Genomic DNA, 27,272 nt, shown 5'->3' with positions numbered 1-27,272 from the left:
CTGGGCCAAAACGACCTCCTCCCACCCAGAAGAGCGTGAGGAGGTCGTCCGAGCCGTGGGGAGAGGTTTCGAGGCCCGAAGCTCGTTTTCAGTAAGTGTAGACCAATCGGCATGCCGCAGCGATAAAATGTGCTGACAAATGACCCTGCTAAAATCAGATGAAGGCACACAACAAGAAGCTGTCCAAGGCTGGAGGACCGCAGCCTTGGCTGCGGCATCTGCAGCTTCGTTCCCAGGGATACCGACATGGCCAGGACCCCACATAAAGGTAACCGGAGAACGTCGTCCGCCAGCTGCTGAAGAGAGCGTTGAATCCGGTGCACGAAAGAGTGAACTGGATACGAATCACTGAGGTTCTGGATGGCACTCAGGGAATCAGAGCAGATGACATAAGCAGATGACATAAGCAGAATGTCGGTGGCAGCGGATGTAAAGAACAGCCTGATAGAGGGCAAATAGCTCAGCTGTGAAGACCAAACAGTGGCCATGGAGCCGGTATTTGAAACTGTGTGCCCCGACAATAAAAGAACACCCAACACCGTCATTGGTCTTAGAGCCATCTGTATAAATGAAGATCGTATTAATGAACTTCGAACGAAGTTCGACAAACGTCGAGCAGTATACCAAAGCTGGGGTAACCTCATTTGGGAGCGAGCTGAGATCAAGGTGAACGCGAACCGGAACCTGGATCCCTGGTGGCGTTTGGCTCTCTCCCACTCTAAAGGTTGAAGGGAGTGGAAAATCAAGTTGCTGAAGGAGGCGACAAAAGCGAACTCCAGGTTGGTAACAGGGCAGATACATACAACCAATATTGACGGTCGAGAGTCGCCAAAAAAGGAACGATAAGACGGATGGTCGGGCATTGATAATAGCCGACAGGCATACTGACAAAGCAGTATATTGCGCCTGTAGGTTAGTGGCAATTCACCAGCTTCAGCATGAAGACTCTCGACGGGAGAAGTATAGAACGCTCCGATCGCAAGACGTTGAGGCGGCGTAAGATGGACGGTTGTGCAGAGGAGTATACAAAGCTCCCATTATCCAGCTTTGAGCGGACGATCGACCGATATAGGTGAAGGAGGACGGTTTGAGCATCCCCACGAAGTACCGCTGAGAACACGGAGGACATTTAGGAAAAGGGTACAACGGGCAGCCAAATATGACGTGGAGACGGGCTACATTTCCTGTCAACCCATACACATCATCCCACATGATGTGCACACAATAAAAATCTAGGTGTTAACTTATTGACAACAGCCATTTTCAACAGGCACTAATGTGTAAGTATGATTCAGAACCTGAAAATATCTTTCAGCACCTTACTACCACCAATACATTTTCCATAATGTGTATTTTTTTTTTTAAGTACAAATTCCGTTACAACATTCACAACATACTTTTTAAAAATATACATAAATGTGAAAGAATGCGATTTGTTAAGAGAAGTCATATTCTTACTAACACTTCAATTTTTTTGGTCAAATTAAAACAATTACAGAATCTGGTACAAGGAACCATTAAAACCAATTTTTTCAAAATTTTAAAATACGAGGTACACAGGTTACAACATTTACAAAATGTGGGCACAACATACCCCCTCCCCCACCTCAGTATTGCAATGGTAAATATTCATACTGCCGCAAACTGTGACAGCAGATTACATGGCCTGCTTCGTGATTTCAACATTAAGATTTTTGTGCAGCGTAGCACGACTAAGCACTAGCTGTAAACCTTTATGGCAGCAAGTTACGGCTTTGGGGTGAATAAAATACGAAGTTTAATCATTGTATTTATTTAATAATTGGAAAGCACATATTAAATAGTACACTTACAAACTCTTAAAAACAAACAGTTGTTAAAAATTACAAATAAAGCTTTCAAAAACTCAGGCAACTGATCTCTGAGTAAATCTGCAGAAATGCAGCTGTACCATTGTTTTGTGGAATGCAACAAATTTGCAGAAATAACTGACTAAACATAGGAAAATAAATTATGTCACTGTATAACAAAAGTTCTCTCTTTACTTAACACATACATGGAATAGCTTGATAAGACACCAGATGGCATCAGAAAACATTCACATTAGAAATCTGAATATTCTCAGAGTCCACAAGGCATAAATATCACACTTCACACGTGCTTTAATTACTGAGACTTGCTCATTTCACAATTTGAAAATTGTTTATTAACAGCAGTCCATGATTACTCCAGAGCACCTAACATTTTGTATTTGTTGTAATTCACAACAATGCCAGAAGGAAATTTAATAATTACCTCCAGCAGAATTGGTATAAACAGCAACTGCAATTTCATTATCTATGAATGTTCACATTTCTGCAAATTTTAGGCAGAAGGGAAATTTGTGTCATACTAAATTGTCATTTAAAAGTGGTACTCCGTGACAGAGCCTAATGAGAATAAAATAAATTTACCAAAATCATATTGTCAACTACACGATTTAGCACTTTCTGACAAATATTTCATCCAACTGAAATTCTCAGAAGACTCATAGTTACACAAAATAAAGCAACAAATAATAGTGCAATATTCATAGTTATAATACAAAGCACGTACAGAAAAAGCAGTTGTGGCAAGGCTGAGATCACATTCAATGATTTCTTCCTGTTATCCTTACACTACACCTATAATACTGATAATTTATGTTGCACACACCCATAAAATGGGAACTGCATAAACAACTAAATTTTTCTATTTTTCCAACAGGTGCGTGGTCAATCTGAATTACTAAAAAGTAAGAGTGTAACTATGAATTCTGGTTTCTTAATTTTAATTAAGTCAACAATGATGTACAGGAACTGATTGTACACAAAGTTCTTTCACAATCTATACTGTAAATTAAACAGACGATGGAACCTGGGCAATGAATAGAACAAGTTGCAACATTGAGAACAGTGTCAGAATGATACATCTGCACATGCCAAGTGCTCCAGTAAAAGACAAGAATTGGAAAAGGACAGCCACATAACATTAGCTGAGGCTCCGACAGAATAAATTTAAGAGCAAGTCCGACAATGTGCACCATTAATGTGTAGCACACTGAACCCGACTGGGACCAGTGCCCGACTCATCTTCATCGTACGCATTCTTATACTCACGCCGCCGTGCTTCCTGCTCTGGGTCCATTTCCATCAGCAAGCACTCTTCTGCTCCATCAGGTATCATAGATTCTGGCCTGCAAAATTAGAGCATTTCTTAGAATAATTTTTATCCTTGTCAGATGTGATTCTTAATGAGGTTAAGGGAAGTTAAATTGATAAAACTATAAAATAATAAAAACAGCTGGCCACAGCTACTGAAAAACTCATTAAAGTTGATAATTAGGACCCGGGTTTTAATGACGGGTCATTTTTTCTGAACTATAGGGTGAATTTTAGAACAATTTATACACAAATCTAGGCATTTTAGTGTCGAAAAATGTATTTTGATTGTGCGTATAAAGTCATATTTCAACAAATTTTAGTAATAGGTCGTAGTGCGGCTAACTTTTAATATAATAGGTCATATTTCCTTCAACTTTTCCCAAAAATTCATATACGGTTTTTCTCGTATCTTACAGGACACATGAATAAGAAAATGAATATGTTGCTCACAAGATAATATTTAATGTGCTTTTATGAAAGAAACAGATAAATTAGTACACAGCTTTATTTCTCAGGACTGTAGCAGAAAGTCTGTGTACCACAACAGTCATTTCGCGAACATAAAACATTGCTGCGCAGAGTCGACAATATGCGCTCAGAGCCGACTAAGGCAGCTTCTGCCATAATAATCATTGCAGTCGCACAGGTGTTCCCAGTAACCAGTCTGAATACAGCTTTTGCCTTGTTCAACATTCCTAAAGCCAAGTGCTCCAACAGCGTGAAGTTGTGATGATATGTTCGGGAATTTGGAGAGTTCTTTAGCACTGATGGGAAAACATTTTGTTAACTCTGAAGTTAAAGCTAGTGCAGAAAAGCGCTTTAATGTGCAACAACACTGTAATACCGCAAAACACAGCAGCTGTGTTAAACGGACAGATGAAAATAACAGCAGGCAAACGCTGTTATTTGAACAGACAGGTCAATCGTCAACCGTGCAATCATTCTGCAAGGATTTGTGTGAGATGGTGTCCTGTAACATCCCATTGGAAAAGCTGAAGAATCCACAATTCACACGGTTCTTGGAGAAGTACACAACACATCCAGTTCCAGATGAATCTGCACTGAGAAACAACTATTTATCTGTATGCTACAATGATGTGCTCAACAAAATACGAATTACCATTGCTGAGCAAAAGATCTGGCTGTCGATAGATGTAACTACGGATATTAGTGGGCAATATATTGCAAATGTTGTTGCTGGTGTTCTAAAGTTGATGGCCCTCGAGGTATGTTCCTACTAACGTGTGAAGCTCTCGATAGAGTAAACAATTCGACAATTGCTATTTTGTTTGACAACTCTCTGAAGCTACTGTGACCTGATGGTGTGGAAACAGACAACGTTTTGCTGCTTGTAACAGATGGTGCTTCATATATTGCTAAACTAGCCAAAGGGCTTCAGATTCTCTACCTCAGTATGGTGTACGCCACATGCATTGCACAGAGTTGCCGAAGAGGTGTGATCCAATTACCCTGATGTGGACAAGTTAATTTCCTGTGGCAAGAAAATCTATGTGAAGGCTCTGCTACAGGTGCAGAAATTCAAGGAACATGCACCTTCAATGCTTCTCCCACCTAAACCTGTTTTTACACCAACTACACCCTAATAAAGACAACTTCTGTGAGCTTGATAGTGATGAACAAAGTGCTATCAAAATTGTGAAAGAAGTTTTTACAGATACATTGTCTCGAAACTTGGCATACATCATCATACATCATCAACACCAATTTTTCACTATATCAAAAGCCATCAAACGACTGGAAGCTGTTGGCACTCTGCTATGTGAGGCCCTGAGTATTGTGCAGCATGTGCAGAGTGAGTTGAGTCGAGCTCGTGGTCACGTGGCTGACAAAGTGGAAACCAAATTGCAAAGTGTTCTCCAACGGAATCCTGGATATTCTACACTGTGCAATATTAGTGACAGTCTTTCAGGGAATGCCGCAAAATTTGAAGATACTGAAACAAAGGTGAACTCCAGTGACCTGGCTGCCTTCAAATACACTCCAGTGATGTCTTGTGAAGTGGAGAGGAGCTTTCCCAGGTACAAAACTACCCTCAGTGACAGCTGTAGATCTTTGACGATGGAAAACCTGAAAATGCACCTTGTGATCCAGTGCAACTTTGCAGATACTGAAGATTGACATACGGTATTAAATAATATGAAATGCTTTAAATACTATGTAGAAATAAAAACATTGGTTTACTGTTTCGATAGATGATCTTTTCATTGTACTTTGTGTTTAAAAAATAAAACATTCAGAGATTCAAAAAATAGGTGCAAATTAGCCACAAACCCTACAGAAAGAAAGAACTATACTTACAATATTTTGAGAAGTGAATTTTGTATTACTTTATGGTGAATAAATAATTAAATAAGAATGCTTTAAATAAACTTCTATTAAGTCATTTTATTTTTTAAGGTCATATTTATGTAAGTTTTCGGTCAAATGCTTGCATATTTCACTGTTTTTTAGGTAATTAAAATCCGGGCCCTATTGAAAATACTAATCCTAGCTTTCCCAACGATAAGTCTCTTCCTCAGGAAAAAGGAGTGGCAGGACAATCAGAAGCCACAATGAGAATGTCTGGCCTGTTATCTTTGACCACATACTCTGATGTCCCCCACTTCATTTTCACAACAGGTTGGTCCTTATCCTAAGGCCTGAGTGACCTGCCCCTTCGTCCTTGCCTTCCCCAACCTATCCCTTTTTCCCTGGGGAAATTACTTCCGAAGCTTGTAACAGTTTCTTCACTTTTAAATGTGAGTGGCCAATCATTCTGTCTTCTACTGTAGTCTGCGTCCAAAATGCTACAGTAAAATGAATAACTATAGTTGCAAATATGAGTGCTTTCCGATTATTATTGTTTATGGTTTACTGTATAGGTTGGCATCTGTGGCCAGCAGATAACTTTTCATTTAGATATTTGAGATTTTGTGGATTTTTCAGTGATTAAATTTTCGTAAATGCAATAATTAAACAGAAGTAATATTTCTTGCCAATGAACTTTTTGTTTTGGAAGCTGTTTGCAAGAAGCATTCTTTCTACTGACTGCTTCGTATTCTACAAATTGTATGGACCAAAAAAGCATTAAGTGTCCAATTTAGGTGTGTAGTGACAAAAGGTGTCTGAACAATCATGACCTGCAGCTATCCTAATACATTGGATTTTTTTTATTTTTGAGTAAATATATGTACAATTTTCAATTTTTATATGTAGTCCCTTATTTGGCATAAGCTCATGTTCGAGCTGACTGCATCTTTTGCTTTCTTTCAGCATGCCAGGAGGGAGAAACAGGCAATTGTTGGCCAATTGTGATCTCAAAATGAACAAACAAATGGTTTAATCCTTACTTCATCCTACATTACTGTCACTAGAGCAAACTCACTCCATCATTGACAGCAGTTTGTTGAATTAAGCCACACCAATTCTCACAATATTCCAGAATTCCTGTGCATCTTCAGGCTTCAATTCCTTCAGTAACAGGGAATATATGCCACTGCCTCTCTCTCTTCTTACCAGCCAAGGTTGAACTGAACAATATATGGATTTTTTAACATTGATATTGATCCAATATTGTATAAACGTAAATTTAGGTAAACATTGTGCTAGCAAGTATCCTAATATAAGACAATCAGCTCATCCCATAATTTCAGAAATTAATACGATAACTGTGTGATAGTTGCTTAAGAGGATGGTGGTGGTAACAACAACAACAACAACAACAACAAATGTGAGCAATTAATGAAAAGAAACCTTCAGCTTTCAGAAATTGTTAATCTGAGTGAATGACTTCACAGAAATCAGACATTCCCATCTAGATTTTTGCAGTACTAGTGCACATTTGTGGGTTTGTGCAAAGACTATTTCATGTACGTCGTGTTTTATATGGCAACACGAACTGGTCTGCATTTACGAAAATATATGCTTGAGGTGCTGCTGCTAGCTGCACATCTTAGGTGCATCATTTAATAGTGGTTTAATGGCTGATATTTGGGGACACACAAATAAGAATGGGTATTATACAGAGATTTAGTGTGAAAATTTAGTGTTCTACTGACAAGATTTGAATTTTGAAGTGTGAAGCATCTTAAGTTATTGATGAGAGAGAAGTTTTATTAGAATAATTTGAGATTTCATTCTGTGTACTGGTAAGTAAATGCAAAACTTCAATATCGACAAGAAAAGCTTATGACCACAACTATTTAAGGACACCAAATAGCTCAATTATATCTGTAGTAATTGAGTAATTTGTATGAAATTTAAATTCCAGATCTAGTTTTTCACATGTATTTCAATACACTAAAAAGTTAAACTCAACTATCAAACTTATTATTTCAATAATCTCGCAGTAGTCTAGTATAGTAATTCGTTAAAGAGATTGTAGTCACTAATATATTTGTTGAAAGCATGTAAAACAGTTGTGTACACACACACACACACACACACACACACACACACACACACACACACACAGAGAGAGATATAGAGAGAGAGAGAGAGAGAGAGAGAGAGAGAGAGAGAGAGAGAGTGTAACTCTGAAAGGGCACAACTGCTTGTCCCTGTAAGTCCTCTCCTTGTACATTTTATGAAACCGATTATTCACTAACACCAGATATAATCCCGACAACTGAGAAACTGCTGCCACACACTACACAATAAATATTCTTCTCAAAGCCAGCTTAATAAAAGTGCTTTGTGTTGTCTGGTTACTGGAGGGGGAGAGAAAATTTGCAAACTGAAGATCAAACACTATTGGGAGCTTTTAAAACCCAGAGCCATCTGGTATTTTCTGTAGCGATAAGAACAGCAGTGGATGGTGCATTACTTATGAAATTTCGCAACAACTGACTGGCAACTGATACTGAATTGGTACATCTCTTGGGTTGTGGGGTAGAATGCTAGTTTGCTTTGTGTAGGCCTCTCTCCTCATTCCACACTTGGAAGGGAGGGTAATTACCATTCCTGCAGCAAAAATCACATTTTATCTTTTTGGATTCAGATGATAGATCTTTGAAAAACTAATTGGAATGGATGATGGAAGGATGATAACTGTACGATTTTCTAATTCTGGTGACTATTTGGTGAATAGTTATGATCAACAAAACTGTTTTTCAAACACCAACTGTAAAATGTAGTGTGTTTAAATTATATGCACACAAAAAAATATGAAATTCTCCAGGAAACACTTCTGTCAAGAGCATACAAATATGCAACAGAAAACAGTTTTCACACTAGCTTTTTCTAGTAAAAGGGCACACATTCACAGTTGTGAATACTGTTCTCTGTTTGTGTGTGTGTGTGTGTGTGTGTGCGCGCTCCGTCCATCAGTTCAATACAGATGGGTGGTTGCCTTTCCTTTTTCACTTACTGTTCCATCCACAAAATTCAATTACTCTTATAATTTTAAGATAATTTCCACATGTTTACTGTGGATGTGAGAATAACAATGTCAAGGTCACATACCTTGGTGGCAGGCAGTTTTCCAACTGTGGTATAACTTCTGGTGGAATAGTCGCTGGAAAAGTCACAAGGAACTGAATAATAAGACGTCCCTTCTCAAATGGGTTCTTGTACTGAGGCATTCCCTCATTCATAACGCACTTGACATCACCATGCTTGGTAACTTCACCTGAAAAATTAATGTAGTGTTAAACTGCAATTTAGACTGGCAGTTGCAATAAGGATTTACATTTGTTATCTACTCATTTTGTGTGATAATTGTCAAATTATATTCTTTTCTTCTGAATAATCTCCAAACATGGGAAGAAAAATTCAGTAACATAGACTGGTAAAAAATGTATATGTGTAAAATGCACCCAGAACACACAAAAAGCTTTAGGTGCAGAAGAAAAATGATTTAAAAGCACACTGCTATGAATAACAAGCCGCAAATCCATTATGAATACAGCTTACACTTTACTTAATTTCCATATAACACATTAGACAGAATCACAATATTATATTACTCTTATTTATGTGACATTTCAGTATCTTTACCTGGGATGCAAGTAATAACTAAGTCCCTATCATCTAATGTCCTTATAACTCTCTGGAATCCACACAACGCTTCCACTAGCTCAATATTCATTCTCATTATGAGATCACATCCAGATCGCCTGCAACAAAAAGAGAGCAATGTTGTCAAAACAAGTACAAAACCATCGCTTTCAAAATTCTTCCTAAGAATAAAGACTAACATGTTTAAAACACAGCAGTACTCTAACCTAACACAAACATTTTTTAATAATCTAATAATTGCTCCTAAAGAAAAAGGAAAAGATTTTATGTAACTGCCCAATGGCTTCAATATTCCTACAGGAAAGAAAAACTAAACTGCCAGAGAAAATATTAGCATAGGATAAAAGCATGTGTGGATTTATGGAAACTGAACAAAATCTAATTCACAATGCATGCAAAGTGATTTTAAACCCACTCTTGTTGATGGGCCAAATTCAATACCATACAAGTAACAAAGTAGTCCTAGGTTATTTATTTCTTACACAAATTCTCAATACAAAAGATTCTTTCCACAAGCGATCAAAAATATCAGGTCTTTCAGCATAAAGTCAGTCTCAAAATATTGATAAAAGTTTGGGATACATTAAGAGTAAAGCATGGCTCTGACCAATTACATTTAGAGAAAGGTAAGCACTATCAACCCTACACTTATTAAGAAAATATCCTAAAAGATGCAGTTATCTCCATTGTGATTCTTTTACCACCTTGATAGGTTAATAAAACTGTGGGTTTCGACACTTTAACAACACAGTATATTCCAATGTGTGTGTGTGTGTGTGTGTGTGTGTGTGTGTGTGTGTGTGTGTGTGTGTGTGTATAACAAAGCAAAGTATCCAAAACTTAATGCACACCTGTATTACAAAATTACACATTCCTAAGATCTGGCACAAAGCCAGAATTTTATCATTCCTGAAGCCTGAAAAACTTTCTGTCCTTTGTCAGTATTGGCAAGGTTGATCCTTAATCACATCTCATTGCATGTTGATAAAAAACCTTGTAAATTTTAGCAGTAAGGTTTCTGCGAAGAAAAGCCATGCTGTGGTCAAATCCTTAATCTTACTGAGTGCACAGGAGATAAAAATGGAAGAGAACCAGTTACAGAAGTGGTATTCATGGATTCTGGGCAGTGTATGACACCATCAAACCCAAGGAAGTTTATTACAATGGCATATTCAATCACACAATACTTCTGTTTAACAGTTTATCCAGTGCTTGCTGCGAAACAGGATGGTTGTCATTCTGCATAATAAGAATGAAATGAGAGCCTTTCAGAATGGTCTCCCCCCGAGTAGTGTATCGACACCATTGCTGTAAAACATCTATACAGGCAATCAACCAACCAACCTTGGAATGACAACATTTATTGCACAGATGACAACTGCAGCTTCAGGCAAAACCCTTTGAGGACATAAACTGATAGCAGCCCTTTAAAACCTCAACAGGTCTAAAGCCAAACCCCCAAAAGACAGGTCTGCACCTACCACCTGAGAAACCAGGAAGCCAAGAGGAAGTTAATATTATGTGGAGGGGGCAAATAACCATGCAACTAAGACATTCCAAAATAGTTGTGAGTAAGTTCGGGTTGCAGCCTCACATTTAGAGAACACTGGCAAGAAATAAAGCTAAAAGTATCTGATCAGAACAACACCTGTAAACTTACTGGCACCACATGGCACATTCAGCCACACATCTTCCCTGGCAATATGCTTACCTGCAGTAGAATATGCAGCACCAGTTTGGTGGAACTCTACACACACCAAACAGATGGACAAAGCATTGCATGAGACTGGGTGCATGATGACTGGCTGCTTATGATCAACTACTGTCACCAAAATTTATCAAATTATGTGTAGCACCACCTGACAACCACAGAAGCACACACTAACAGCATGGGGTGGGGGACAAATCGATCCAAGATACCCCTCTTTGGATGTGAAATATTAAAACCTAGGTTGAGGTCTAACCGGAGCTTGACGTGCACATCAGCAATTTTATAAGCACCTGGAACTCCCCAAACAGAACTGTGGCAAAATTCATTAACCAAAAGGATTGGTGAGAACAAAGAGAAACCTGCTATGGAGCTTCATCTTTGATGCAGAGCGCACTAAACCAACCGAGGATGGGAGTGTCAAGATGCAAGACCAGCCTCAGGAAGTGAGGCTTCATGACTGACGTTGAGTCCTGAAAATGTGGTTACCTGCAGGATCTCCATCTACTGCTTTGCAGAAACCTGCATGATCCTTGCACCATAGATCTATATACAGCAAGTGATATAGCCATAAATACATTCCCAACCTTTGGTTCACCTAAAAGAAAATGAGTGATGCTCAGCAGAATTTTGTTATTTTTACTATTTTGTGTTAGCCAAGTTCTGGAAATTTAAAACAAATTAATATCTCCAGTTGCAGACAGGTACAACAGAAAGACTGCTAAACAAGTACACTCTGCCAAAAGGCCTCCAACCACTGTGGGTGCCAAGGCCAATTGACCTAGGTAGCCAGTGATAGTGGTCACACGTATATGGGTTGCGTTTGTTTGAATGTATGAGTGTAATTCAGGAGAAGGTCTTTGGCTTACTTGTTTAGCAACCTTTTTGTTGTGCCTGTCTGCAGCTCAAATCTCTACTATATGGCGAGTAGTAAGCTATCTTTTCACAAAGTTGTCATTATTCCATCCTGGATTTTCCATTTTTGATTTTAAAATAATGCAGTCAAAAATGCCAGATGCTGGACAGAGACCTCATCCGGAATTTCCCATGCCCTACTGTCTTCAGCAATATACACCCATGTAGTTCCTGCACATTTTGTAATGTGTATGCACATAAACTTTTTTTTCTTTCCCTTCTCTTGGAATCCAGCTAACAACTTCCTTGGTCCATCTGGCTACATATCCCACCCATGCCAATTACAGTTTTAGCAAGTATTTGTTCTGACTTGTTGCCTGATCAATTCTTTCACTTTCGTGTGCCTCCTAGTGGTTAAATACAAGCTTCTCTCCAATGCATAATGAACAATTAGTTCTTAACAAATAAATGCATTTATTTTGTGGAAGCAAAACCAATAGCAGCAGTTTTGCTTAAGAATGAAAGAGTATCTTCTTTCCAATATGCGTCTTATCTGTCTTTACATCTTTATACTAACAAAACTATCTTCTAACTGGAAGATTCTTATTAACTTCCGAATATAAAGGAATCTCATGTACTGCCCACAAGCATACTAAAGATTTTGCAACTATTTGTTCATCCATCCATGCCCACAAAAATTCACAACTGGTAAAAAACCTAACAACTAACTACAGAATCTTATCACAAAAATTATGTCAGCCAGCCTACAACTGCACTATTAAGAAATTCAGTATGACTTAGCTGGATAGTATTACAATGTTTGGAAAGCAAATTAAGAATATTACAGAATCACAAAGAATTCCAATTTCATATTCCAGTCATTTTAAAGTAAGACAAGATATTTGCATGGTACACTCACTGTACCCTAAGTTGACGTTTGCATGGTACACTCTTTGTACAGAAATTGACACATTGCAAGCCACGAAAATGGTATGAGCAACGGAGGCTATGGGATACAGGTCTATGTACATCAACTGTTTGACAGCTAGGGTAGCAGCACTGTTTGTCAACCATGCTATTGTCAACAGGAAAGTAATGATAATTCTAAAACTAAACTTCAAATCCCTGTTAAACAGAACTCAGTTTCTCAATTTCATAACCATAGTGCTGAAAATTCAAGGTTTTGTGGAGTTAATGACCAATAATTTATGCTCACAATACAATATTTCACTATTTTCAACAACTAGAGACAGGAAAATATTGCAAAATTGATGCAAAAAATAGTTTTTTGCTAAATGAGAAATATGACTTAAAAGATATTGCAAATTTGTATTTTCCTGATAATTTTATAAATCTACAAATGCACTTAATATTTGTATCAATTATTGCATGCTAAAATTGCATTATGAAGTCCTATCCCCTCAGTGCTAAAGTTTGTGCATAATCTTAAAATGACAATCATTTCACACAAACTCTGATCTGATTACAAAAGTTGGGCAAAAACTCTGAATTGGAAACAACTATGTACTTTGAAGAAACACCAAATTTGGCAAAAGACGAACATCAAATTGGAAAAAAGCACCAAATATAGCAAATATTAACAATGTAATCAGGAAAAATAATACTGTATTTGGCAAAATTATTTTGGCACGAAAAGTAATTTAGCAATAAAACTATTTTTCCTCGTCCCTAGCAATAACATTTAACACCTGACTCAAAATTTACTTTCATAGTGTTTGTATCACTAACAAATTGGCAATTAGTATGATACGGTTATTCTACCTATTAACTATTGTTTGACATGCTACGAAAACTGTAAGAAAGATCATTTCTACTATAAAAAGTGTACCACTTACTTGAACATTTCATGTTCTTTCTCATCCAGAACTATGATAATGTCACCTGGCTCTAACCCAGGCTCCTGATCTCCTTCACCACCGAAAACTATTTTCTGACCATCAACCATGCCTTTATCTACATGAACCTCTAGAATTTTTCTGTCACGGATTGTCTAAAAAATAAATAAATAGGTATAATAATACTACTAGCACTTAACTAACAATACATTCAAAATAATAGATGATAATTGCCAAATAATTTCAGTCAATGTCACTGCTTGCTGAAAGTTATGTGTATGTTTTGGAACAATATCAGTTATTAGCCACGAACTGATACTTGATAAATTTGAAGGACTTTCACTGCTGTCGACAACTCAAGCTGTAAAACCTTGTTCTAACTGATAGTTGAATTCTGGTATGCAGCATACCAATGACAAGGACAAACTTCTCGTATCTGCAGTTTTTCTGTAGACTGGTTGTCAAACAGAGTACCACAACTTTTGCATTAAATTACAAATATTATAAATGTTCTTGCCACCAGTAGCCTACTTACTCAGAAATCCCAGGTGCAGGTCGACACACACGTACCTTCTTGCCCTGGCACTGCTTACACCGGTCCTTGGGATTGATCCGCTCCCCTTGCCCGCGGCACTCTGAGCACATCGACTGGATTTGCTGGATCATGCCGGGCCCCAGCTGCTGGATGTGCACCTGCATTCCATTGCCGTGACACGCCGGGCACGTCTCTACTGCTCCCTTCTTGCCACCTCGGCCTGAGGAAAGGACACACATTGAGCTTCCGAAGAGAGAAATCCGTAAAAAGGAGTGCAATCAAAACAATTCAGCATTGTCACCCAGTTGTAATGCATTAATAATGTCCACAACGCACACAATTTATCGGATAAGAGTCAATATACGTAAACCGCTCGGCAGATTGGGACAGCAGCACTATTAACCCTTTTACCACTACAGATGTGCTCTCTGCATTCTGTGCTGAGAGCTGCTTTTGTTACAACTTTACTGCTTGCCCAATGCTGGTATCTGTGCTGAGTGACATCATACCAGCCGATATGAAATATGTACGAGGTTTTTGGAAACTATTAGGTGAAAAATTAGATTCTTGTCCCTCTCACAGCCTAGTATCTTCACTCTATAAAGAAGTGAATTTCTTTTTGTTATACACCATTCCTGCTGAGCTGTCTCAAGTTAAGCAGAAACTGCACTAAGCTTTGAAGAGTTCACAGAGGTAAAAGGGTCATTTTTACTTCATACGTTGCAGTTAATGAAATGTTGATACAATATCAAAATTTCATGAAGGGGGGTACGACGTCAAATGGGCCGACTGAGTAGGAAAGGCACCACAGGACATTTTAATTTCCACTGTCTATAAATTCATAAAACTGTCAGCATGACCAGGAAGGACTCAGGAGTCACACTCGTAGCAGCGGAAGTTCAAAAACATAAAATAATTTTTTTTTTCATGTGAAATTTCATCATTTTTTCACTTACTATTGGCTGCATTGTTGCTATAGGTACACTTTTCTTCATAAGCAAGAGAGACTGTTCGATGAATTTTGCACAGCATACAAACCATACTTACAGGTGTCAAACTCTAGAATCTAATTTATGAAAAAATGAATGAGCTGTTATGTTTTAAGCTTTATGTTAAAAAAAAATTAAAATAAAAGGTAGTTAATTATCTCAATTTTTAGCACAGTTTTTAATAGATTTGGAAAATTCTAGAGTTTCATACACCTGTAAGCATGGTTTGTATGCTGTGCAAAATTCAAAGAATCTATCTAACTTGTGAAGAAAAATGAACCTATAGCAACAAATGCAGCCAACAGCAAGTGAAAAAAATGATGAAATTTCGTATCTAAAAAAATTATTTTGTTATGTTTTAGCACTTCCACTGCTATGTATGTGAATCCTGAATCCTTCCTGGTCATGCTGACAAAGTTTTATGAATTTATTTGTAAAAGTAAGACAGCAGAAAATAAAATTCATGTGGTGCCTCTCCTGCTACAAGTCGGCCCGTTTGACATCCTACCCCCCCCCCCCCCCTTAAAACTGAAAACAGAACAACATTTCTTTCTTTAGTTACTGGGTTTCATACTTTAGCAACATTTGCACGCAACAAGCCCATTCACAGCCTTGAGCACTGCAAATCATGGTCATAACAATAGTCACATCTCCAACGACTCAAGATATCTAAACAAGATTTTTGCAAATAATAGTATGCAATAAGGCATACATGTTTGATTTTAAATACTCTAAACTTTTTTATTCACAGAGATATGGAAGTAACTTGTCCCCAGCAAAGAAGTATGCAGCTCAGGGTGCACACACACTTCCACAGCACTGCAGAAAAACCCAAGCTGGGGCCACCCAGTGCAAGTCTTTGTAGTTGACACCATGTTGGTGATATGTGTGTGTGTCAATGGTGAAATGATGAGGACAAAACAACACCCACCCCCAAGCAGAGAAAATCTCCCTGCTACTGAGTCACACACCATGAAAGGATGGAAACTGAGAATAGGAAGGAACATACTGGCCACAACCACACTAACTTAAAATTCCCTTCTTTACAGCTCAGGTTGAAAGGGATTGATACATACATAACTTTCTACATATTCCAACATTAAGTGGCCGAGACATACATCTAATGCATTATCTAATGCAGCACTAGATTCTGAATAATTTACAGTTTACAGTTCATAAATTTGTGAAACGAAAGTTGAGCAGGAAACCACTGACTGCTGAAATATATCAATTTTTCGTCAGAAAGAATTGGGCACGGGAAAGTAATTTGAAAAGGGATGTAGGTGTTTGTGGTTACTGAAACAACACTGTCGTTTGAATGCGATGTGTAATGCAAGGTCTGAATAGTATGCCTCTTTCATGAAGGTTTGCTAAGTGAGGATCACAGTTAATACAGTAAAAACTACAGTAATGTTAAATACCCACCTTACATTTGTGGTGTTCATGATTAACAGGCATCTACAGCTAAACTCCACAAGCCACCTGACGGTGTGTGGTGGAGGGTACCTTGAGTACCTCTATCAGTTCTCCCTTCTACTCCAGTCTCTTATTGTTCGTGTGAAGAAGGATTGTTGGTATGCTTCTTCGTGGGCTCTAATCTCTCTGATTTTATCCTCATGGTCTCTTTGTGAGATATACATAGGAGCGAGCAATATACTGCTTGACTCTTCAGTGAAGGTATGTTCTCGAAACTTTAACAAAAGCCCGTACCGAGCTACTGAGCGTCTCTCCTGCAGAGTCTTCCACTGGAGTTTATCTATCATCTCCGTAACGCTTTCGCGATTACTAAATGATCCTGTAACGAAACGCGCTGCTCTCCGTTGGATATTCTCTACCTCTTTCATCAATCCTATCTGGTACGGATCCCACACAGCTGAGCAGTATTCAAGCTGTGGGTGAACAAGCGTACTGTACCCTACTTCCTTTGTTTTCGGATTGCATTTCCTTAGGATTCTTCCAATGAATCTCAGTTTGGCATCTGCATTACCGACGATCAACTTTGTATGATCATTCCATTTTAAATCACTCCTAATGCATACTCCCAGATAATTTATGGAATTAGCTGCTTCCAGTTGCTGACCTATTTTGTAGCTAAATGATAAGGGATCTATCTTTCTATGTATTCGCAGCACATTACACTTGTCTACATTGAGATTCAATTGCCATTCCCTGCACCATGCGTCAATTCGCTGCAGATCCTCCTGCATTTCCGTACAATTTTCGATTGTAACAACCTCTCGATACACCACAGCATCATCTGCAAAAAGCCTCAGTGAACTTCCGATGTCATCCACAAGGTCATTTATGTATATTGTGAAAAGCAACGGTCCTACGACACTCTCCTGCGGCACACCTGAAATCACTCCTACTTCCGAAGACTTCTTTCCATTGAAAATGACATGCTGCGTTATATTATCTAGGAACTCTTCTATCCAATCACACAATTTGTCTGATAGTCCATATGCTCTTTGTTCATTAAACGACTGTGTGGAACTGTATCGAACGCCTTGCGGAAGAAAAGAAACATGGCATCTACCTGGGAACCCGTGTCTATGGCCCTCTGAGTCTCGTGGACGAATAGCACGAGCTGGGTTTCACACGACCGTCTTTTTCGAAACCCATGCTGATTCCTACTGAGTAGATTTCTAGTCTCCAGAAAAGTCATACTCTAACATAATATGTGTTCCAAAATTCTACAACTGATCGGCATTAGAGATATAGGTCTATAGTTTTGACAATCTGTTCGATGTCCCTTCTTGAAAACGGGGATGACCTGTGCCCTTTTTCAATCCTTTGGAATGCTACGCTCTTCTAAAGACCTACGGTACACCACTGCAAGAAGGGGGGCAAGTTCCTTCGCGTACTCTGTGTAAAATTGAACTGGTATCCCATCAGGTCCAGCGGCCTTTCCCCTTTTGAGCGATTTTAATTGTTTCTCTATCCCTCTGTCGTCTATTTCGTTATCTACCATTTTGTCATCTGTACGACAATCTTGAGAAGGAACTACAGTGCAGTCTTCCTCTGTGAAACAGCTTTGTAAAAAGATCTTCAGTATTTCGGCCTTTAGTCTGCCATCCTCTGTTTCAGTACCATTTTGGTTCAGAGTGTCTGGACATTTTGTTTTGATCCACCTACCGCTTTGACATAAGATCAAAATTTCTTAGGATTTTCTGCCAAGTCAGTACATAGAACTTCACTTTCGAATTCATTGAACGCCTCTCGCATAGCCCTCATCACACTACATTTCGCTTTGCATACCTTTGGTTTGTCTGCAGGGCTTTGGCTATGTTTATGTTTGCTGTGAAGTTCCCTTTGCTTCCGCAGCAGTTTTCTATCTCTGTTGTTGTACCATGGTGGCTCTTTTCCATCTCTTACGATTTTGCTTGGCACATACTCATCTAACGCATATTGTACGATGGTTTTGAACATTGTCCACTGATCCTCAACACTATCTGTACTTGAGACAAAACTTTTGTGTTGAGCCGTCAGGTACTCTAATCTGCTTTTTGTCACTTTTACTAAACAGAAAAATCTTCCTACATTTTTTTTATATTTCTATTTACGGCTGAAATCATTGATGCAGTAACCGCTTTATGATCACTGATTCCCTGTTCTGCGTTAACTGTTTCAAATAGTTTGGTTCTGTTTGTCACCAGGAGGTCTAATGTTATCGCCATGAGTCGGTTCTCTGTTTAACTGCTCAAGGTAGTTTTCAGATAAAGCACTTAAAAATATTTCATTGGATTCTTTGTCCCGGCCACCTGTCATGAACGTTTGAGTCTCCCAGTCTATATCCGGCAAATTAAAATCTCCACCCACAACTATAACATGGTGGGGAAATCTGCTCGAAATATTTTCCAAATTATCCTTCAGGTGCTCAGCCACAGCAGCTGCTGAGCCAGGGGGCCTATAGAGACATCCAATTACCATGTCCGAGCCTGCTTTAACCGTGACCTTCACCCAAATCATTTCACATTTCGGATCTCCGTCAATTTTCTTCGATACTACTGCACTTCTTATCGCTATAAACACGCCTCCCCCTTCACTGTCCAGCCTGTCTCTGCGGTATACATTCCAATCTGAGTTTAGGATTGCATTACTGTTTACGTCTGGTTTCAGCCAACTTTCTGTCCCTAGTACTATATGGGCATTAATGAGAGCAGTTCTGTGACCTTTCTATAGATGCTCCTGCAGTTTACTATTAGCACATTAATATTGTTATTCCCTGTTGCATTTTGCCTACTCCTACCTTGCCACATCTCAGGAGGCGTCTTGTCGGGCCTAGGGAGGGAATTCTCTAACCTAAAAAACCCACATGTGCACTCCACACATACTCTGCTACCCTTGTAGCCACTTCCGGCGTGTAGTGCACGCCTGACCTATTCAGGAGGACCCTACATTTCTCCACCCGATAGCGGAGAAATTTGCACCCCAGGTCTCCGCAGAATTGTCTGAGCCTCTGGTTTAAGCCTTCTACTCGGCTCCAAACCAGAGGACCGCGATCACTTCTGGGAACGATACTACAAATAGTTAGCTCAGATTCCACCCCCCGAGCGAGGCTTTCCACCTTCACCAATTCCACCAACCGCCTGTACGAACTGAGGATAACCTCTGAACCCAGAGGGCAGCAGTCATTGGTGCCGACATGAGCAACAATTTGCAGTCGGGTGCACCCAGTGCTCTCTATTGCCACCAGCAGGGCCTCCTCCACATCTCTGATGAGACCCCCCCGGCAAGCAGACTGAGTGAACACTGGCCTTCTTCCCCAACCTTTCTGCTATTTCCCTAAGGGGCTCTATCACCCGCCTAACGTTGGAGCTCCCAATAACTAATAAACCCGTCCCCCCGTTTGCCTGCTCGGACCTTGCTGAAGGAGCAGCCTTATGTCCACTCACAGGCAGAGCGGGCGATGCCACACGGCCAGCCTCCACATTTACCCTCCTCCTCTTGCGCCGCGAACGCTGCTGAACCCGCCACTCCCCTTGGGGAGGGGGTGGCCCAGCCGCGCCCGGTACCCGCAAAGATGTCTCGACAGCAGGGACAGTGGGTGAAGCATGTAACACCTGGAGTGTACCTTGCGACGCACCAGACTCCCCACTGCCGCTACACTCCGAGGCAGCAGCCCGAAGACGGCTGACCGCGGCCATCAACACGTTCAGCTGTTCGCGAACAGTGGCCAGCTCCTCCTGCATCCGTACCAGCAGTCACACATCCTATCCATCCTAAGAAATCAATTTACTGCAGAGAGTTAAATAACTTAACTAGACTGCTAATTCACTAGAGGTGGCAGCTGACTTGACTGAACTGTGGTTGCTAGACACTTCTTGCAGAAAACAATGAAAAATAGCACTACCTGTCTTTGGACTGTATTGAAAACAAACACTAGCACTACTGACACTTGCATGTAAGCAAGAGTGACAAAGGTAGCTCATCTTTTTGAGGATGCCCTTCAAAATGTGTTTATCCACTCAATCAATAGAAATTACACAATTTCATGTTTCCTAAATGCACTGATGTAGCAAGGTAGTTTCCCACTAACCTTTCGAAGGTGTTTGTGTGTGGCAAATTTCTTACTAAAATAACAGCAGTAATCTGCTACAAAAATTTTCTGTTTTGAACTAAACACATATCTATTGATGACTGGACACATTTAATTTCTTCTGCAGTGTACTGATAAGATTTCAGTTTTATGCTGTGGGAAAATTTTGTTTGTGAAGGTTGGGCAAGTACAAAACTGTGAATGAACTGAGCCCAATAAGTTCATTAAAACTTAGTGACAAACCTTTACTGGTTTACATGTATCTTTATTATGAAATATTTTTGGTGAATTGCATACTTTGAATTTAACTGCTATAGAAAATACACTCCTGGAAATTGAAATAAGAACACCGTGAATTCATTGTCCCATTGACACATTCCTGGGGTCAGATACATCACATGATCACACTGACAGAACCACAGGCACATAGACGCAGGCAACAGAGCATGCACAATGTCGGCACTAGTACAGTGTATATCCACCTTTCGCAGCAATGCAGGCTGCTATTCTCCCATGGAGACGATCGTAGAGATGCTGGATGTAGTCCTGTGGAACGGCTTGCCACGCGTTTTCCACCTGCCGCCTCAGTTGGACCAGCGTTCGTGCTGGACGTGCAGACCGCGTGAGACGACGCTTCATCCAGTCCCAAACATGCTCAATGGGGGACAGATCCGGAGATCTTGCTGGCCAGGGTAGTTGACTTACACCTTCTACAGCACGTTGGGTGGCACGGGATACATGCGGACGTGCATTGTCCTGTTGGAACAGCAAGTTCCCTTGCCGGTCTAGGAATGGTAGAACGATGGGTTCGATGACGGTTTGAATGTACCGTGCACTATTCAGTGTCCCCTCGACGATCACCAGTGGTGTACGGCCAGTGTAGGAGATCGCTCCCCACACCATGATGCCGGGTGTTGGCCCTGTGTGCCTCGGTCGTATGCAGTCCTGATTGTGGCGCTCACCTGCACGGCACCAAACACGCATACGACCATCATTGGCACCAAGGCAGAAGCGACTCTCATCGCTGAAGACGACACGTCTCCATTCGTCCCTCCATTCACGTCTGTCGCGACACCACTGGAGGCGGGCTGCACGATGTTGGGGCGTGAGCGGAAGACGGCCTAACGGTGTGCGGGACCGTAGCCCAGCTTCATGGAGACGGTTGCGAATGGTCCTCACCGATACCCCAGGAGCAACAGTGTCCCTAATTTGCTGGGAAGTGGCGGTGCGGTCCCCTACGGCACTGCGTAGGATCCTACGGTCTTGGCGTACATCCGTGCATCGCTGCGGTCCGGTCCCAGGTCGACGGGCACGTGCACCTTCCGCCGACCACTGGCGACAACATCGATGTACTGTGGAGACCTCACGCCCCACGTGTTGAGCAATTCGGCGGTACGTCCACCCGGCCTCCCGCATCCCAACTATACGCCCTCGCTCAAAGTCCGTCAACTGCACATACGGTTCACGTCCACGCTGTCGCGGCATGCTACCAGTGTTAAAGACTGCGATGGAGCTCCGTATGCCACGACAAACTGGCTGACACTGACGGCGGCGGTGCATAAATGCTGCGCAGCTAGCGCCATTCGACGGCCAACACCGCGGTTCCTGGTGTGTCCGCTGTGCCGTGCGTGTGATCATTGCTTGTACAGCCCTCTCGCAGTGTCCGGAGCAAGTATGGTGGGTCTGACACACCGGTGTCAATGTGTTCTTTTTTCCATTTCCAGGAGTGTAGAACTGGTAATTACTGGTGCTCTATTTAAAATACTTGTCACTTCCTGCTGCTCTAGATAAAATAAACAAGTGAGAACCTACCAACTTTCATGGCCTTTTTTTTAAAAAAAGGAAAGGTTGAATTGTTTTACAACAAAAAGCTCACTCTAGCAAACCTACCTTCACACTTGTCACAGATAACATTTTTCTGCAGTGCAAGTTTGCGAACAGCTCCTTTGTACAGTTCCTCCAAAGAAACGCTCAACTGATGAATAACATCCTTTCCACGACGCTCACGTGCACGTCCACGACCGCGGCCGGCACCAAATGCTTGACCAAAGAACATATCGAAAATATCCATAGGTGCTGAGAAGCCATTGCCACCTCCCTCTTTTAAGGCTTGCTCACCACCTTGGTCATAAATCCGCCGCTTCTCTGGATTTGATAGGACCTCGTAGGCTTGAGAAATCTGTTTGAACTACGGAAAAAAAAGTTTAGCCTAAATTTTTTAATCATCACATAAATCATTCTTTCAGTATATTTACAGCACCAGTTCAATATTGTCATCAAATGCAAGTTATGAATATGAATGGTTTATGAAATTTTAGTATATTAGAAACTAAAAATATTACTTAATCCTTGAGTTGAAGCGGAACTAGTTCCACAAACAATGAACAGAACACTTATTAACACTGTATAGTCATGGCATAAGTGCATGCAGATTCCCTCAGCGAAATAATAAATTAAAAGAAAAGTGTGTAGATTTTATAGAAGTTTGGAGAGCTGGACTCTGTGAGAATTCTCAGCTAAACAGCCACAAACTTTTTTCACCATTCCTTTTGCAGGATATTGCCAAAAGCAGACCACACTAAAGTATTATGCCCGAGCTTAATTTTTGAATCAGCCCTATCTTTCTTCCCATACTTCTTTACCTTATAAATTTTGTTCCATATTTCTTCTTTTCACACGTACCAAGAAATTGATCCACCTTTTCTAGATTGTGTTGAGAGTTAAGGAATTTGATACAGTTCTTTGTTTCTTCTTAATTTGTATTTGCTATTTATTGCATGGGCATAAACGTTAGGCTGCACTATTGGTCAGTTCAGGTTCAAGGGAAGTGACCCATTCCTATAGATTTTGTAATTTTTTCCCCGTCATCTTGGGTGTGTTTTTACTGTTATATTTAGCTTGTGCCCTCCCTAAAAGTCCCAATTTCCCATGGTTGTCCTGTTTGTTTGTATTTTTTGGAGGGAGATGTTATTGTCATATATAAGTATTTTCATGTTTGCTGCCGTGTGTATGTAGTGATATCATAGGTGCCATATTGGAGATGCTTAGAATAGCCATTTCCGACATATTGATGATGTCATGGGTCAAAGCAGACAGGTGGAATCTGACACTTCCATACTCCTGTCAGTTCATTACCACAACCTTTATTTGGCTTTCACAACTACATCTCAACCAAACTGTCATCTCAACCATATCTCTCTCTCTCTCTCTCTCTCTCTCTCACCCCCTCTCCCACTGCCGCCACCTCCACCATCAGTTTTGCCTTCTCCTCCTCTAAGAGTCGCACCACACTATGCTGCATGGAGTTCTTAACAGTTTTCTAGCTGTTTCATAATGTACAGTTTTCACATTACTGGAGTATGTACGCATCTGCTGTTATCTTGTTTTCACTTTTTTTGCCAGTCTACTGGTTTGAATAAATTCTCACAAACACTTAAATTTTTGAACTTTATATTTTTTTCAAAATACATTTTTAACAATTTATAAATTTTTTTATATAGCCTGTTATGATTTTCAGATTTGTATTTCTACTTTCACTATTGTGATCATTTTGATGTATTTGGGCTTGTAGTTCAACTGTCACAGGTTCTAGAAATTCATTCCTACTAGGCCTATATTAATTTCCACATTTGATACACTACCTAAGCCCAGCTATATGGCTTCAACAGCTCTTACAGCTCACAGCAACCATGACAGTCTATTGTTGAATGCCACTTGCAAGGTCTCCTCTGCCTTTCTGAAAATGATAGAAATGTCTGCCACACATCCTCTGTTTACAAAACAGGCTACTGATTGCAATGCAGCGGAGAATTTTCTTATAATGAGATTACTGATTGCAATGCAGCGAAGAATTTTCTTATAATGAGATATCAAGCTGAATGACTATTGCTGAAGTCTGCGAAGTCCAAGTGGGCTCTTATCAACAGTTTGACCTCATGATAAAATATGCGATTACCCTTTCTGAAGACCAATCTATTGAAAATTACAGAATACTTCAAGTAATTTCTTTAAACATGCGCCGAAAATACAATTGACAAATGACTGACCAATTACCTCCACTCCTTGACAGACTTCTGAAGCCAGGGTCAGATTCAGCCTCACTTTGAATTGGACTTTCTCTTGGCCAATTCACAGCAACAGTGCACATTAGTCCTCTAATGTGCTGAAACTGGATGACTACACTGGTTACTGTAATAATCTGATGACACCTCTTTACCAATATGCATTTAGACAACTCTAGTGACATTGTTTTGTCCAACAAGAAATATCACATTAAAGTCTAATAAAAAGAAACCATGGACACTTCTACGATGTGTGTAACTTTGGCTATTGGCTGAAAACTTTTAGACATGTTATGCACAGACAAAATATAACTGCATACCTCTCTGCTACATCGGATGCAGTGCAAGACAGTAGAAACTATTCTCTTTCTAGCATTCATTTGCCATTCAAGCTTGGGTTCAAACCAGCTCCCATCAGAGAACATATTCAACCACTTAAGTTCCAGAACACAAATTCTGACCTCCTTTGGCCAAGGAAGAAGGAATATTTAAAACCATAACCTATTGTGTAGCACACCACATGTAACACGGAATAATTTAGAAAAATCTAGGAGATTAAAATGAATGACAAGGTTTCAAACCAAAATGCCTATTACAAAAGCACCTTGTAACACAAATATCACCTATCACCACCACATTTTCTGAGGGGGGAGGGGGTTGGGGGGAAGGGTACTTGGAGGGGGAGAGAGAGAGAGTAATTTGCAAAGAAACTGCCTATGGCACTTTGTTAATAACAATACTCTGCTCCTGTGGTCAAAGGAATGAAGGAAGATTAGTAGAGTTTAATAAGGCGATGAAATCAGACTGCTCAGCAACATCTGATTAGACAATGATGGAGAAAAAAATCAACTTTTACATTTACTGAATCACAAATATTTGAACACAACTTGTTCAAATGCTACACTGGTGCTGCAAAGCCACCTTGCCTGGCCAATAATGTTGAAGTGTTAAAATGTGAGTGCCACAGATAACTTGTATTTTCGACACTTTGATAAATATATCTAAATTTTCTTATTTCCAACTGTAGCATGGCCAGATGTTGCTATTCTGGTAAAACATGTTTTATTTCTTTTATTGAGGTTTTAGATATTTGTTTCAAAATTAATTGAAGTAATGGTCCACAACTTAAAACTGGACACGGTGGTCATCGCAATACACGTCTAGGTTTTTATCAACAAATATAAATAGAAACCCTATCATCACAACTTTTGGGCCTAGCATTTTTACACATGCCTCGCATGCGGAGATTTACTTAGAAATCAAAATGTAACTTAAAACATCTAGATAACTTATCAACACTGAATTTCCAAGGTCTATGCACATAACTGTAAAGATGGTCCGTAATAGCACTACGAAACTCCATTGCTAGGGTCAAGCGCTCGTCTGGAAAATGATTAGTTAGAACTTTATGTGAAAAATACCAACACAAGGAGTGAAAATAGCGATCATGGTCTCAACCTAACTACAAGACAATGACCGACTTACCTTTTCACCCTCATTTGGGTTCTTGTCGGGATGGTACTTTAAGGCTAACTTCCTGTACGCTTTCTTTAGTTCATCAAGCGTACAATTTGGTTTTACACCTAAGACGTCGTAATACGTGGTCTCTTTCACCATATTTGCAGGACGGTGAAAATAACCTTAAAAGGGGAAAAAAAATGTTCAATAAAACAGTAGAAAACACTATACGGATACAAATCTCTTTACCTGACACAATCGATTGCCTGTACATGAACGAAATATTAAATGATATATATTTTGGTTAACTGGCTACTATTAGAATCTTGTACAATTATACAAGTAAAGTAAATGCACATTAAAAAAATATAAAGGAAAGAACCAGCTGATCGAAAGTAATAGAAGTTTTAAAACACGAATCCGAGATTGAAGTTACAACACAAAACTCACCAAGCTCTTGCTTATTGCACTGACACTATGCGAGCAACTAATTACTGAGAAATAGCTTCACTTGAGCACAAATTTTACAGCACTATCGATCCACACATCCAACTAAGTCACACGGCCTTCTCCGTCGAGGATATTATAGCACGGACTTCTCGAAATTTCCTGACCTTCTGGCAAACACGAACTGTGCACACCAATAGCACTGCTGCTTTGACATTACGTCATGACGAGCTCAGAATACTCTGGTGGCGAAGCAATGAACTAACACTAGGGCTACTAACTCGATATGTGGAAAAATCGAGAGATGTTTTAATAAAAAACAAAGTAAGTCGTTATGGGTAGAACGATTTTCTTGTTTTCATTACTTGCGCGGGGAATATAGTATAAACTGTCAACATTTGTAGCCGGAGAAGCAAATATGGGCTCAGTAAGCACTGATTGCAGTCATAATTGACATTAAGCTCTTAGCTATTACAAAATGTGCGTTATCAGGGTGAAGTAGCGGAAATTAATAGTGGAGATCGGGTTCATTACATAGCACTTTTAGAAAAGAAACCAAACTGATTCCATGACAGACCACAACATAGATCAAGAGAAGCCCTTGTTAATCTGTCTTTAAGCTTGCAGCTGAACATCAATAAAGCC

The 27,272-nt window shown here is 39.9% G+C and overlaps 1 protein-coding gene across 1 annotated transcript; it reads right to left on the bottom strand.

Annotated features, from left to right (window-relative positions):
* Positions 1 to 1,776: 1,776 nt before the first annotated feature.
* Positions 1,777 to 26,832, bottom strand: LOC126109613 (dnaJ homolog subfamily A member 1). The gene is made up of 8 exons (XM_049914657.1): positions 26,631 to 26,832; positions 26,208 to 26,362; positions 22,552 to 22,849; positions 14,169 to 14,353; positions 13,599 to 13,753; positions 9,159 to 9,277; positions 8,625 to 8,790; positions 1,777 to 3,193 (listed from the first exon to the last, which is right to left on the bottom strand). The coding sequence occupies exons 2-8, from the start codon at positions 26,337 to 26,339 to the stop codon at positions 3,043 to 3,045; spliced, it is 1,206 nt and encodes a 401-aa protein (XP_049770614.1). The 5' UTR covers positions 26,340 to 26,362; positions 26,631 to 26,832; the 3' UTR covers positions 1,777 to 3,042.
* Between the last annotated feature and the right edge of the window lie 440 nt (positions 26,833 to 27,272).

This window comes from Schistocerca cancellata, chromosome 12, assembly GCF_023864275.1.
Source record: "Schistocerca cancellata isolate TAMUIC-IGC-003103 chromosome 12, iqSchCanc2.1, whole genome shotgun sequence".
NCBI lineage: Eukaryota > Metazoa > Arthropoda > Insecta > Orthoptera > Acrididae > Schistocerca > Schistocerca cancellata.
Note: the sequence above shows the minus strand (reverse complement) of the source record. Positions and strands in the feature narration are given on the sequence as shown.

Bases quoted from the DNA above. Each gene is read 5' to 3' on its own strand.
- LOC126109613 (XM_049914657.1), bottom strand. From the start codon at position 26,339: ATGGTGAAAGAGACCACGTATTACGACGTCTTAGGTGTAAAACCAAAT. The intron at 14,354-22,551 runs GTAGGTTTGCTA...TCCTTTCCTCAG, and splicing joins TATCTGTGACAAGTGTGAAG to GCCGAGGTGGCAAGAAGGGA. The intron at 13,754-14,168 runs GTACGTGTGTGT...TTTATTTTTTAG, and splicing joins AGCAGTGCCAGGGCAAGAAG to ACAATCCGTGACAGAAAAAT.